Source organism: Triturus cristatus, chromosome 4_1 (genome assembly GCF_964204655.1).
Source record: "Triturus cristatus chromosome 4_1, aTriCri1.1, whole genome shotgun sequence".
In the NCBI taxonomy this organism is placed as follows: Eukaryota; Metazoa; Chordata; class Amphibia; order Caudata; family Salamandridae; genus Triturus; species Triturus cristatus.
Genome location: NC_140585.1, coordinates 981,297,022 through 981,312,697, shown reverse-complemented (window position 1 = coordinate 981,312,697; position 15,676 = coordinate 981,297,022). Strand labels below are relative to the sequence as shown.

Here is a 15,676-nt window from a genome sequence, read left to right as displayed (position 1 = left end):
CAACTCGAGGCGTTGGGGTTAGGTAACCTACTTTGGATGCTGTGTAAAAGAGTAAATACAAAAATTAATGCAATGAAACTAAGCAACCAGTACTGTCTAAAACACTGTGAAAACTGACACGCTTTCTGGCATTTTGTTTAGTTAATGTCGATTTCCTCATAGATGCGAGTAAAGTACTCTTAATATCTTAATAAAATCTGCACTCTTTTAACTAATAGCACAGGGCGACCTTTGACAACTAGGCAATGAATACATTTTAATGTACCCCTGAAGCCCCCCTGCCCCGCCCCGTTGGCAAACTTCATAGCATCCCAGTGTTTTGGCGATAACCAAGACGCAGGATAGTGAGTCAAATAGTCCAGAAAATGAAAGAGAAGCCGGGATTCAGATTCACATGCTCCGATCCCGATCGCGTTGTTTAGTTTGTAAGCACTATTATTTGTTTGTAAGCAGCATTATTAAAGCACCACGGTGTGCATGTGTGGCGACACTTCACCCATGAGGTGCGTGCCAAGCAATTGTTGACACAATCCACACTGCGTCTTTTTCAATATATTTATTACGAAGTGCAGGACCTTTCCAAGGGATTTTGGACACTACATACATTCACTCCAAAAAAATAAGGTGTAGGTAAAAAAGAAATTGCCCTTTACAACGTCAATAGCTCTAACTCACAAATGCGAGACCTATTTGCATTGCAAATGTTTGTTTTGTGAATAGGGTCTGATGTTTACTCCTTTTTACAGGACAAATTATCTCATGTAATTGAGCATATTGATTCTTATTAAAGTAAATCAGGACGTTGCATTATTTTTTCAAACAATTATATAATTTTTAAAACGTAGCCCAGTTAAGCAATTGTGGGATTAAGAAACAGGTTCTCGCCATGGCATTGAACGGGTGTTCACAGGCCACACTAATGAGCATGCTAGAAAGTCCAAGCTCCATGCGGAATTGGGAGGTTTTCAAACAACAGATTCCTTTGATGATGGGAGGAAATGTAAAACTCATGTTTACTTCTTGATGAAATGTAATGGGGACTTCCCACAGAGATTAACGAAGAGGTGCCTGGTATGTTTTAAAATGCAATTTTACACCACAGTAATAGACATAACAGAAACTCTCACAGACAGAAACTCAGTTAGGCATGCAGGAGAAGAGAGCAATAAATAAATCCATTCATAGGAGAAGCCAAGAAATCCCAGGAACTGTTTACATTGGCTATGATTGATATAAAGTAAAAAGAGCAACACGCCAATCACAACGCCATATTATCTTCAGGCATAAAATCAAAAGTGCAATAAGGAAAAGGCCAAGGGAGACGTGCAAATGAAGCTGGTCACACAAATTGTTTTTGCATTTCAGACCACCTCCACTTTTATGGTAAGAGCTCTCGCAACACAAGACTCTAGTTCACAAAAAGTCACAAACTGCCCTTCTCGTTGAAATGAAAAAGGTGGGAATTGGCTCCAGGCTTGTCCTAAATGCTGAGAGGAAGGCATTCATGGGAAGACCACCCATCTCAGCATTCAAAACCGCCACATTGCGACAGATGACAATGCCACAACGAGTGGCTCACTGAGCTTCTGACCTCAGTGGAATAACATTTCATGGGTCTACAATCTATCCACTCCTCCCCATCTCCCTAGCCCGGGCAGCACAAGCAGAGTGTAGACTGGCACATATTTACAGCTTACTCTTTGTCAATAGTTGCTACCTGCCCTTGGCAAGTGCAAACCATTACAGAGCTTGCATAAACCTTTGGAAAGCATGGGTGAATGTCTCTGGGAATCTCAAGGGTGAGGGGGCGCCCTTTGCATCAGTCACAGCTTTTGAGAATCAGGGCTCAAACTTCTCGAGCCATGCATTCAGGGTCTGGAAAAACTTTCAGGCAGGAGTTAAAACCCATCTCGTCATGCAACACCCCAACTTGCAGCTCCTGTTGTTGTGTCCAAACTTCAAAGAGGGCAGCACCTCCCCTCTACCCCACCAGCTTTTGAACACTAACTAGTACAAACAGAGCTCTGCAGTTCCCAACCTCGATTTTTTCTATATAGGATATAAGATCTGCATACATACATATATTACAATAGGGTATTCTAGTTGCATGCTTCAGCATCGGGTCACCAACCCAAACAACTGCTATGTCCGGGTGGGTTGAACCTCCAAAAGGAGGGAGTACTTCTGCATTATACTGGCTGGGATCTGAAAATAAAATTAAAATTACCTTCAACTCCTAATCTCCTATTTAAGAAATGCCAGCGCTTAATTTATCAAAAATTATGTTCCAGGACCCTCATCAGGACGTCACTGCAGCCTACAGCACCCATTGCCCCTGTTAGCATTACAAACACAAGGAGATGATGGACGGAGTGCTGAAACTTTTCAAACACTCACCCCCAGTCACAGATCTGGGTTGAATACATCGTCATTCTTAAGCTCACTTTGCCACCCCAGTTCAGACACAGCTAATTGCAGATCAGTCTTGACCCTGTGCCTCATGGGAACAGTCCAGCCTGAATTGCCAAGCCATGTCTTCCCTTGACCGGAAACAAGCATCCTGGGCCCTAACAGCCCTCATCAGCCAGGCTAACTTGAATCCAGTGGCAATGTGAGCAAGGGACCAACGTCTGGGCATACCCTGCCAATTTAGGGTGAACAAAGCAAACACAAGGAGATGATGGATGGAATGCTGAAACTTTTCAAACACTCACTCCCAGTCACAGATCTGGGTTGAATCCATCATCATTCTTTTGCTCACTTTACCACCCCAGTTCAGACACATTCCCTTGCTCTCCATGCCACTGGAGTAAAGCTATCTTAGCTGCTGAGGGCTGAAAGCCCGAAACCGGTCCTAGGGTGCTTGTTTCCAGTCCAGGGAGGACCTGGCCTGGCAGTTCGAGCTGGACTGTTCCCATTGGGTGCAGGGTCAAGACTGATTTGCATATGGCTGGGTCCAAACTGGAATGGCATGGTGAGCAAAAAAATAATGGATTTAGGGCCAGATCTCCGTACTGGGGTGAATGTATGACATTGTTCTGCATTCCGTCCATCAATTGTTGTTTTTGCATTTGTCACCCCGAGTGGGAAGGGTATGCCCAGACGTGGGTCCCGTGCTCTCCATGCCACTGGAGTCAAGCTATCCTGGCTAATGAGGGCTGAAAGCCCGAAACCGGTCCTAGGATGCTAGTTTTCAGTCCAGGGAGGACCTGGTCTGGCAGTTCGGGTTGGACTGTTTCCATTGGGTGCAGGATCAAGATTGATGTGCATATGGCTGGGTCCAAACTGGAATGGCATGGTGAGCAAAAAAAACGATGGATTTAGGCCAGATCTCTGTACTGGGGTGAATGTATGACATTGTTCTGCATTCCGTCCATCAATTGGTGTTTGTTGCATTTGTCACCCCGAGTGGGACGGGTATGCCCAGACGTGGGTCCCGTGCTCTCCATGCCACTGGAGTCAAGCTATCCTGGCTGATGAGGGCTGAAAGCCCGAAACCGGTCCTAGGATGCTCGTTTCCAGTCCAGGGAGGACCTGGCCTGGCAGTTCGAGCTGGACTGTTCCCATTGGGTGCAGGGTCAATACTGATTTGCATATGGCTGGGTCCAAACTGGAATGGCATGGTGAGCAAAAAAAACGATCGATTTAGGCCAGATCTCTGTACTGGGGTGAATGTATGACATTGTTCTGCATTCCGTCCATCAATTGTTGTTTATGCATTTGTCACCCGAGTGGGACGGGTATGCCCAGATGTGGTTCCCGTGCTCCCCATGCCACTGGAGTCAAGCTATCCTGGCTAATGAGGGCTGAAAGCCCGAAACCGGTCCTAGGATGCTAGTTTTCAGTCCAGGGAGGACCTGGTCTGGCAGTTCGGGTTGGACTGTTTCCATTGGTTGCAGGATCAAGATTGATGTGCATATGGCTGGGTCCAAACTGGAATGGCATGGTGAGCAAAAAAAACGATGGATTTAGGCCAGATCTCTGTACTGGGGTGAATGTATGACATTGTTCTGCATTCCGTCCATCAATTGGTGTTTTTGCATTTGTCACCCCGAGTGGGACGGGTATGCCCAGACGTGGGTCCCGTGCTCTCCATGCCACTGGAGTCAAGCTATCCTGGCTGATGAGGGCTGAAAGTCCGAAACCGGTCCTAGGGTGCTTGTTTCCAGTCCAGGGAGGACCTGGCCTGGCAGTTCGAGCTGGACTGTTCCCATTGGGTGCAGGGTCAAGACTGATTTGCATATGGCTGGGTCCAAACTGGAATGGCATGGTGAGCAAAAAAATAATGGATTTAGGGCCAGATCTCCGTACTGGGGTGAATGTATGACATTGTTCTGCATTCCGTCCATCAATTGTTGTTTTTGCATTTGTCACCCCGAGTGGGACGGGTATGCCCAGACGTGGGTCCCGTGCTCTCCATGCCACTGGAGTCAAGCTATCCTGGCTAATGAGGGCTGAAAGCCCGAAACCGGTCCTAGGATGCTAGTTTTCAGTCCAGGGAGGACCTGGTCTGGCAGTTCGGGTTGGACTGTTTCCATTGGGTGCAGGATCAAGATTGATGTGCATATGGCTGGGTCCAAACTGGAATGGCATGGTGAGCAAAAAAAACGATGGATTTAGGCCAGATCTCTGTACTGGGGTGAATGTATGACATTGTTCTGCATTCCGTCCATCAATTGGTGTTTTTGCATTTGTCACCCCGAGTGGGACGGGTATGCCCAGACGTGGGTCCCGTGCTCTCCATGCCACTGGAGTCAAGCTATCCTGGCTGATGAGGGCTGAAAGCCCGAAACCGGTCCTAGGATGCTCGTTTCCAGTCCAGGGAGGACCTGGCCTGGCAGTTCGAGCTGGACTGTTCCCATTGGGTGCAGGGTCAATACTGATTTGCATATGGCTGGGTCCAAACTGGAATGGCATGGTGAGCAAAAAAAACGATCAATTTAGGCCAGATCTCTGTACTGGGGTGAATGTATGACATTGTTCTGCATTCCGTCCATCAATTGTTGTTTATGCATTTGTCACCCGAGTGGGACGGGTATGCCCAGATGTGGTTCCCGTGCTCCCCATGCCACTGGAGTCAAGCTATCCTGGCTGATAAGGGCTGAAAGCCCGAAACCAGTCCTAGGATGCTTGTTTGCAGTCCAGGGAGGACCTGGCCTGGCAGTTCGGGCTGGACTGTTTCCATTGGGTGCAGGGTCAAGACTGATTTGCATATGGCTGGGTCCAAACTGGAATGGCATGGTGAGCAAAACAGTGATGGATTTAGGCCCAGATCTCTGTACTGGGGTGAACGTATGACATTGTTCTGCATTCCGTCCATCAATTGTTGTTTTTCCCCCTGTTAGCACTGCCAATGACAGTACCAAACCAGCTACTAACCATCACACTTCTACAGTGTGACAGTTCAGACTATTCCAGGTCCCAAAGCTATAAGATTAGCAAGAGTGGCAGGTATTAGTAATTTGTAACATGTATTGAATTATTAAACAATTGTTGTTATGCTCACTCTTAATCAGGCAACGAGACCACCATGTGGCAGACTGTCATAAGTGCAGGTGCTGCCAATTAAGTGCTGGTGCCGAGCACCGGAAACCACCGGCCCAAATTAGGCACTGAGAAATGTGTCACAAAATTCAAAAGGTGCAATACAGGAGTTATAAAGTGCAGATGCAAAGAGTCATTTCCCTGAAGGCTTTCAGCAATAGGACAATACAGAATATTAAGCAAGATCAAAAACATTCCCAAATGAGCAGCAAAATCAGAAGGAAATCGTACAGTATCCCCAGTAGCATCGGAAAGATCTCTGGCTCACCCCCAAAACTTAGGGTTTATATGGGAAATGTTCTCATAGAACAAAACTAAAACTGCAAATTCATCATGGTGCTAACAAAAGAGTTACAATTTCGACAAATCAGAATTTTTAAACATCATATTTCCTTACCATTTAAGCTCCATCCCACTATATGACTATTGATTCAGTTTCTATATGCTAATGTCATAGAGGGTCTGAAGAAACTAATTATACAAAAAAGTTAAAATCAAATAATACAGTTACCATTGTGGACCTCCTTGGGAACTCCTCTATTTCGCAATACAGTTATTGAGTGCATCTACTAGCCAGTATTGCTATCTGCAGTTTGCGCAGTATACTTTGTATAATGGAAAATATCGTTCAGGAGATGAGAATTTACAGATCTTGCTGAGTGTACATTTAGAAAATGTCATTGATGGGCAGGCTGCTTGTCTAGCTTCAAGAATCCCACTGATCGCTATTGTGGGAATTTTGTGCATTTATAAAATTGTACATTATTAACAATGTGCAAAATATGGGTGTTCACACAAATTTACTTATTTGCGCCTATCTGATGCTATTGCCTTTGAAACTATTTTGCTAAGACATCTTAAAGTGCCTTTTCCTGACTTATGCTAACTGTTAGGCCTTACCAGCATCTTGTTTAAAAGAGATGCCTCAGCCTGCATATTCACTCTTTATTTTTTCAAATGCACACACTCAAGTAAAGTCATGTTTGTTCATTTCCATTGACATTGCTGGCTCTGTTCCAGATGGCAACTTTTCCTGCGTGGGCTTAGTAATGTTGCAACCGCTCAAGGTCTAGTCTGTCTGCTCACTCTACTGTACTCATATCAGGTTATTTTATCCATTCATTGTATAACAATCTATTAAAATGTGTACAAGATATTATTTAAAAAAAAAAAAAATGTATTGCATTGTCTAATTTTATCTTGTGTTTCCACTAAGTCAATTTATTCACTAACTGTATGGCATCCTATTTAAATTAATTGCATGACTGATAGTGTTTCTTTAAAAGAAATTGTTTCTATATTCTTGTTTTAACTGTTTTGTATTTTATATGTCTGCTTTTATGGTTTGCCACAAACCGATAAAGTCTTTTGAAACGGAACTGAAACTAACTATATTGATTCTTTTTCTAAAATATGTTTTGGCTGCTAATTGTCATGCGCTCTGTCATCAAAATAACAGTCCATGCTAGATACAACTATATTATAGATATAAGAAGCCATCATGGTTAATGTCAAAAACCTAAAAAAAAATGAAATTTCACAGTCACGGTTAGCTTTGAAGCCTTAGTGTCCTTAATGCACTGCTCATGTCCTTTCTTGTGACACCTTGACGTTGAATTTTGGTACGCTATTCTTAAAACAGCATTTATTGGGCCTAAGTGGCAAAAGATTTAAAAAATATATCATATTTTATGCATGCACTACTTCACAAAAATAATTTTCACATGCACAAAATGTGTTGCACTTTTCATGTTCAACTGCCCCAGAGCAAAATTGATGCTAAGTGACAACCAGGATGTTTGAGATGGCAGAGATTCCAGAGCCTCACTGAGTCACTATGTGAGTTGCTGAAGCCTGCACCTGGCAGAAAACAGCCTTTACACTGCTGCCTTAACCAAGCATGCCTTTACCATGCATGTTTATCACGTAGGGGTGTGTGTGTGTAATTGTAGCTATATTCAAGGGTTTAGGGGTGGGTAAGTGTATAGTGTGGTAATGATATTTTTAGGGTGTAGGGGTAGGTAGGGGGATTCGGTAGTGGTGAGTGTATTTTTAAAGTTTGGGAGTGGGTAAGGGTATAGGTGGTAAGGGTATTTTTAGGGTTTAGGCTTGGGTAGTGGTATAGGGTGGTCAGTATAATTATAAAAGATGGGAGGTTTCCCCCCAATCAAGAAAAACAATAAATGTGTGGTTAATAAAAAGAAAAACTGGGGGGGGGTTCGGGTTCTCACCCCATAATATTATTGTTTAATTCTCTATATATATACATATGTATACAGATATGTTGTAGCTATATGTATATGTATATCATATAAAGCAAAGGTTAAAGTGACGTTATATTTAGACTCAGCTTTCACTCGTACAAAACCATTGAAATTTAGCAGTTATAGTTACCTGAGCTAACACTCCCAATGCAGCGCTCAGGACCTCACATATTACATCACTCATGACATGGTCAGTGACATCACTGATGGCATCACTGATGATATGGCCGTGTGAAGCAGGGGTTTGTCTGCTATCCCCCTCCTCTTAGGCACTCAACCCCCTATATATATTTCAGATCTATCATCTTTTCCAAAAATCACTAATAATTTTAATCAAATGTAAATTTCAATAATAAGCACAATGCAATGTTTATTAATATTGATTACTTAAAAATATTGTATAACATTCTATTAAAATCCATGTCAGTGACTCTTTTAATATATTTTTTATTATTATATTTTGTGGGTGAAAATGTGAAAATAAAGGGTCAAAGACATTTATTTTGAAAGAAAACAAATCTCTGAGTATTCCTTTTAGTATTTTTCATCCCAAAAAATACAATCATAAAAACAACCACCAGAGGGCCTTGTACCCTTTTTATACATATTCAGGCCACATAAAATGCTGCCATACAATCAGCTTCTAGATGGCATTGCATTCCCAGTAGTAGAAGAAAAGCTCCAGACTGGGTAATGCTTTTAAAAATATGGTAAGTTCTCTAGGGTCATGGTTTCAATGACCCAGGACACTTGGTGCTGATTATGATGGCAGTCGGACAAGTGTCTGACGGCCATTGTTGCGGGAACGGGACCGGCCAACAGGTAGCCAGCGGTGTAACCCGCCTAATTATGATCTGACCTCCGTGGAGGTGGTCGGAAACCTGCCTCTTAGCATTGAGGCTTGTGCTGAAGCCCGGAAAAAGGCCGCAGCACAAGCCCCAATGCTAAAAGGCATGTTTGTAAACATCCATGCACCCAGTGGCAGGCACCTTGATGTGCCTGCCACACGATGCAGGGATGTTTAGGAGGGGCACCACAGATGCCTCCCAGGACCCATAGCAGAGGGTGACAGGGAACAAGGGCCTTGCTAGGGGTCCCAAAAAAGTCTTCCCATCAACCTCTTCACGTCGGAAGAACCGGCTTAAAATGGTTGGCGGAAACGTGGGTCGTACTCTCCACACAGGTGCCTGAGCAGGCACTGCCTCCATTGTGGGGAATGCGATCCGACCAGCCGCCTGACAGGCTCCTTGGACCCATCATAAGCTGTTAGTCAGTCCCTGGGGCAATGCGGTCCGACTGACTGCATCATAATGTGGCAGTCTGACCGTGCTTGTAGATGTCGGTCGGACCGACACCAACAGCACGCCGATGTCGGTCCCACCTACATCGTAATCGTTCCCTTACTGTTTAAAAAAAAAATATTGCTGCACTCTCTGCAGCCCCTCACAACATTAACAAAAACAAATGTAAATAGCCTTTGCAGGGTGTTCTTAGGCACTCCTTGTAGGAGCAGTGAACAATGAATACAAAATGAATTCTATATTTTTCCGGGTGTCCCGGTCCCATCTGTGAAATCCAGTGTCTTTTTAGTTTTTTTATAGAGGGGGCCATGGAGGAACTCCCAAGCCCACCTTTATACCACCAGCTCCAGGGGCGATTGGTACCCTTTTAAAGGGGTGGGGCGAGTGAAGTGCCCCACCACTTCCCCCCCCCTCAAAAAACATCCCCTCCCTTCAAAACCCCAAAGTAAAATACCCCCTCCCTCCAAAAGCCCAAAACAAAACAACCCCTCCCTCCAAAAGTTGAAAAAAACAACTAGAATAAGCTTTTAATAAAATAAAATAAATGGTACTTACCCATGGCTGCATGTACTACTTCAGTTGTTACGGCATTCGAGCTCCCCATACCAATCCAGACACTGCTCTCCTGCTGTTAACCAACATGAGAGAAGCACCTGGATTGGATGGAGCAGGCTAGCTGGATGTTCCTTGAGGCCCTGTAGACCTGTGCTTAGTGGAGAGCGTAAAGTGCGCATGTCACTTTGGCCGGCACAACACAGCCGGCCAAAGTGACTTGTGAACCTTGGAGCATCCAGACAGTCACTGTTCTTGTCCTCTGCTTCCAATCAGAAGCATAGGACACGCCCCGCTTGTCTCTGGGTTCGGTATAGGCTGGCTTCTGTAGTGCGCAAATCTGGAAAATAAAATGGCAATGAACCCTTTTCGGTATAATTTTATTTTTTCCTGCATGGTTTGCAGCGGGCGGGTGTGATGCTCCCCACCCTCGTGGAGAAACCGCCACTAACTAGCTCCCTGAATGCAGCTCCATTTCTCAGGGCCATGCAGGGGCTGGCATTTTTTTATGTACAGGGGGCCTAGTTCACCCCAGACCATTATTATTTTGGGTGCCACGGTGGTGCCCCAGAGCCCATGCTTCCCTGTCAGTTCCCTGCTCCTGTAGGAGCCGGCTTGTTTATTAATTTTTTAAGTGGCTTTCCCCGGTACCCACCCAAGGCACACCACAGCATGTCCCTCATTGGTGGCGTCAGGGGGAGGCCCCCAAGCCCTCTGGCCCCCCTGTTTGCACCCATTGCAGGTTATGTGGGAGCTGGCATTGAAACCCCTTCATGGGAGCAGTTTTGTGCCCCCGCCAAGTCAGAGAACATTACACTTTCCCTGCCTGTGCGCAGTGTGGGCTCCCCAGGACACTGTCTCTGAGACCGTCCTGGGGAATGAGTTTCACAGGACCTCTTAGAGAATTGGGGAGGGGGTCTATGTGCCCCTTCCCCCTAAATAGAAAAGCACCACTCCCGGGCGCTGACCCACCCCATGTGTTTGTGGCAAGATTTTTACAAACATTTTTGGGGCCTCAGGTCCTGTCTCTCTGGGACCCCAGAGTACCACGCCTAGGGGTTCATTGTATACCACCCTGCCCCCTTAAGTTTTTTTTTTTACTTTTAACTTTGTTCTTAGAACTCAGGACTTAGTCCCGAGTTCTAAGATGCCTGCTAACACATTGTATCAAAGTGGTGGCAGCCAATCAGAGCTCAGCATGAGATCCGTCGGCTTCAATGTGGAAAATATATAAACATTTTTAGCATTAATTACTCAAATAATATTGAATGGATTTACACCAAATCACAAAAACACTCTTTCTAGACCAAGATCTAGCTTTCTGCCGAATTTGGTGTAAAACCTTTCAGTGGTTTGGGCTGTAGCGGTGTCTAATGTTCCTATGGAAAAATGAATGGGAGAAACACATTTTTGGCCCTTCCCTTTTTTAAGGCCCCTGCTTAATGGATCACCACGAAACTTTCCAGGAAAGAGCAGACATTTTTTTTTATGGCTTTGGAAGGATGAGGTGCATTGTTGGAGGTGATAGTGAGGGAATCACTGAAGGACCCCAACAAAGATTTTTACATTGTCAACCATCAGCACTAAAGCCGGCCCAAGCCCTCCCTCAGCGAGAAGCACCCTGCCCGTAAATTGTTGCAAGGTGCCCTCCTCTTCCAGAGCACACCTCAGAGGCTCTGAGGGTAATACATTGCCAGTGTGAAGGACCAAATTGTCTTATGAGACTTTCCTGTGTTATTCACCTAACAATTAGATAATTGAGACATATATGTATTGTGAATCTCACCAATACAAATTGTAGTGTGATTAGAGGATGACTTGATTAACAAACGTTGTCATAGCGATACAGAAATTGCTTTTGACATCTCTGAAGTGTATTTTGTTTGCACAATGAAAGCAGGGCTCCTTGAAAGTAAGTCTTAACTGCACTTTGACATTTTATATGCAGACTTTCTAATTGGACCTATAATCCACAGATGTGAAAAAAATGCCTACTTATAATTGTTTAAGTGGCTGGGTATGCTGGTGCACTGAAAGGTCATAATTTACTATGCTTTAAAAGCGAATGCAGTTGAATTTATAATGAAAACATGTGCTGTAGAATGCACAATTTTTACCACTTTTCCCAAATGTTCTTGGAGGGAGAACCCACCGAAATCCCTCTTGTAGTGGTCAGGCTCGCTCACTGCGCCTGCTCGCTACACACCATATGGGGGCTGGTCGGACAAAATTTGCCGGGGTTCCTTTGTGGGGGTCAGTCCGGCCCTGGGTCCGGCCATCCTCCTGCTCAAGTACTAATTCTGCAGGCTTTGAAAATATAACCACACGATTTGCTCCAGGAAATGTGGCCCTCACAAATTTGTAGCCATAGATTCAAGAAACTGTGACATTGTGTTTAACAATATCTAATACTTGGTCACTGTAACTGGAGCAGCCTATATTATAAATTCGCTTTGCAGAAGCCATGAAAACGTTAACAATAGTACTCAGCTCTACAATTGTGTTTGCCTTTCATAAGGATTTCTTTTACTTGTGAAAAGAAATGCAGCAGCCTATCATCTGTATAGTCTGCGTGCAAACATCAAGTAACTGACAGTGAATTGACGCTCTGATAACTCCTTTTAAGTGCCATGGCTAATTATTACCTAACAGTTAAGCTGTGACAGCTTTTTCTATTTATTTTTCTTTTATTTTTCTAATCTGGATTAGGACAATCGAGCACTATGGTTGTTGTCATATAAAATTACACCAATGTCATGATGTAATTTGTGATGCAATCTATGATGTCCTCTATGAAGTCATGATCATTATCATTGCTCATTGTTGCTCATTGTTGTGACCGGATTGCTAGGACACAAGGTGGAGGCAGGGATGGCGATGACAATGTAGGTGAGTCAGTGTGCACAGCATGACTTGAAAGAGCTTAAGAACTGCATAATAGCTATAACATAAAAAAAATTGAAGTCCCAGAATGCATGCTGTCAGCAAATAAATCCAGACCTGTGTTGCGGTGTATTGAGGTGTCACACATGATATGAAGACTTCTGGCACTTTATACAGTTTTTAATAATGAAGTAAGAATATTCTTGAAGGCACTCAAAGCACTCAAATTTGATTCACAGTAGGGGGAGACACATAGGTGTTTTTTCAAGTGCAGAAGAGCATATCAGGATGCTGTTAAACCTGACATCTTTGCTGTGGTATTCCTCCAGACCTTTCACCTTCACTATTGTGTCTTTACTGAAACCGTTTTTGTCTGCATTAGTACTCTGCACACTTTACCCCTGCTAACAAGAGGTAAAGTGCTTGTGCTCCCTCCTTTAAACATGGTCAAATTGGTATAAACCTAAGTGGCACATTTAATTCACCATAAGTCCCTAGTACATGATACTACATGTACCCAGGGGCCCATAAATTAAAAGCTGCTAGTGGGTTGTGGTACACATTGTGTCATCCAGTCAAGTTGCACTGTAAAGCATGTCTTAGGCTTGCCACAGCAGCATTTGCAGTTTTAAATTGCCATGTCAACCTGGCAAAATAAACCTTTTGCCAGGCCTAAACCTTCATTTTTAACACTTAAAAGTCACCTCTAAAAGAGGCGCTAACAGGGTTTGGTGCATGATTTTTAAATGTATAACGTGTCGTTTATTTTAGATGGCATGACTAAGAAAAACTCCTAAAGTCGTGTTTCACTGTAGCAAGGCTATCTCTCCCATAGACTAACACTGGTTTACATTATTACCCTTAATAACTGATAACTTGAGTTTTTTGAAAATATAAAGCAATACTTTTTCCACTCATTTGAGTTGTAATGTTTATGCCTAAATCAAATATGCCTTTCAGCTTGCATGGGGACAAAAGGACCTTGTTGCGGGGCTGGGTGTTCCTCCCCTGAGCAGGATGGCCTGAAGGCCTTACTCAACCGTTCCTGAGTTTCAGAGAGTAGTCTGGGGGCTGTGCCCACCTCCTTGTTGACTTCTAAGGCTGCTTGTCCTGCCACTAACAGATCCAGCTCACGCCTCGGCCTGCCTGCCTTTGTCATCCTCTCAGATTGGAGCCGAAACCAGGGAACGGGGGAGGCTCAACAAAGGGACAAGTCCCACTAACAGGCTGGCCCTGGGCATAAGATTGGCACCCTCAGAATCTCTCATCAGAACACTCCTGCACTTGTGGAAGACTGCCCTGCTCTGCTGTCTGAATAAAAAAAGACTTTATCTGCTTGCCTTGAACCCGGGATCCCCAGAAGTGACTTCAAGTGTCAGTTGCTTGACCTACTGTTTGAGCTAGAGGTACACACCAAGCTTCCAGAGACCTTCCCTGCAACTGCCCAGCTGACAAGCACCAACTGGACCTGCATGAGCCCTGCTGCTGGCCTCTGCTAGAGTGAGCCTTGGTCCTCAAAGGTTCCCCCCAGTTCTGGACTAATGGTTGGCATCAGATCAGAGTCTACTTTTCCTGCTACAAAACTGAGCTACAGGTGAAAATTAAGATGTTTGGGATTCTTCGCTACCACAAGCAGGCTTGTTGCAACAGCAACAATTGCCACTTCTCCCACCAATGCAAAGTTCTGACGGTGACCTGCTTTTTGTGGCAGCTAGTGACAGCCACCAAGGCGAAGCCCCAGCTGAGGCTCCTTGTGTGGACATGGACTTTGATACAGTAAACCGACCCGGGGACGAAGCTGGTCTCTGTATCTGGCCCCGTTCCATTGTGATTGGCCTGAACTTGTAACTTTAACCTGCTCCGGCATGAACAGATAACTGTTAGTGGCCCTTTGTGCTTTTTGGTGCTATTTTCATTTAAAACTTTAAAGATTCATAACTCTGGTTCTCTGATTGGAATTTTTTTTTTGTGTGTCATTTTATTTATTATAATGTGATCTATTGTTCTAAATTAGGTTGGTATTTTTCTTGTGTTGTGTTTTCAGCTAAATGCTTTTTTTGGTGCTGCATAAATACTTTACTCTTTGCCTCTAAGTTAACCGTGATTGCTTTTGAGCCAAACTACCAGAGGATTAAGCACATGTTTATTTTGTGACTTTTGTGGCTCACCCTGACCAGGATCATGTTTTTTACTTGAATAGAACTCCCAGCTCTCTCAAATAACAACCCAATTTCTTACACTAAGGACCACACATTTACACTCTATGATAGTCCTCAGGGGCACAGGCCCCAGGATAAGAACTCACTGCAGCCCCACTCCTCCTCAGAGTGTGTCTGAATTCCCCACTCAGCACAGGCTGAGCTTTGCAGGGAATCTATTAGCTGCGTCCGCAGGGGTCTTCTGTCATTCAGAATGTTCTCCTTACTTAACAAAGTATAGGAACACATTTGTATTAAATCAAACATTATGGAAAAGCGAATCATTTAGTTCTTACCCGCTTCGACCTCTGTGTAGGGGCACCACTCCTTAGATGAGAGTCGTCCACATACACAGCACCCTGGACATTTTGAATCCATAATTCCCATTTCAATGACACAAATGACCACATGGAAACTTTGAAGTGTCATACATAATCTGTCTGCACACTCGGCAGCTATGTGATCACCAGTTAACGACCTTACAGTAAATATTGTACTCAAACACTGTCGTCTGAATCCCTTATGTAAATGATGTCCTTACCCTCCTCTGCTGATTAAGCTTACACTTATAAGTCTGTATTTTGCTGTGCTCTTATTTTTGTCTCACAAAAAAAGTACAATATGTCCATAAAATAAACTGAATGGGTCAAGATTGTTGGCATGATTTTGAAAGAGTTAATTGTTAACGGCTCTCATAAATAGCCTTTTGTATTTTAAAGTAATAAGGATGGAGCTCAAAAGATTTATATTTTGAAAGACAACCAAACTATTATATTTTCATTTCTTTATTTTCAGACCGGCCATTGCTGATTATTGGTATTCCATGTCATATCTTCACCTCGGCACAATTGGAGTACTAGTAGTTGTTGTTGTGGGTCTCGCTGTTAGCCTAGTAACAGGTAAGTGTATGTCTCAATGTATAGATTGAATTTAA

The 15,676-nt window shown here is 43.9% G+C and overlaps 1 protein-coding gene across 1 annotated transcript in view; it reads left to right on the top strand.

Annotated features, from left to right (window-relative positions):
• Positions 1 to 15,676, top strand: part of LOC146855939 (sodium-coupled monocarboxylate transporter 1-like) — a 363,001-nt gene that overhangs the window by 284,379 nt on the left and 62,946 nt on the right. Inside the window, exon 13 of the mRNA XM_085650685.1 lies at positions 15,538 to 15,641. Coding sequence (XP_085506811.1) covers positions 15,538 to 15,641 — 104 coding nt within the window. The remainder of the gene's footprint in view (positions 1 to 15,537; positions 15,642 to 15,676) is intronic.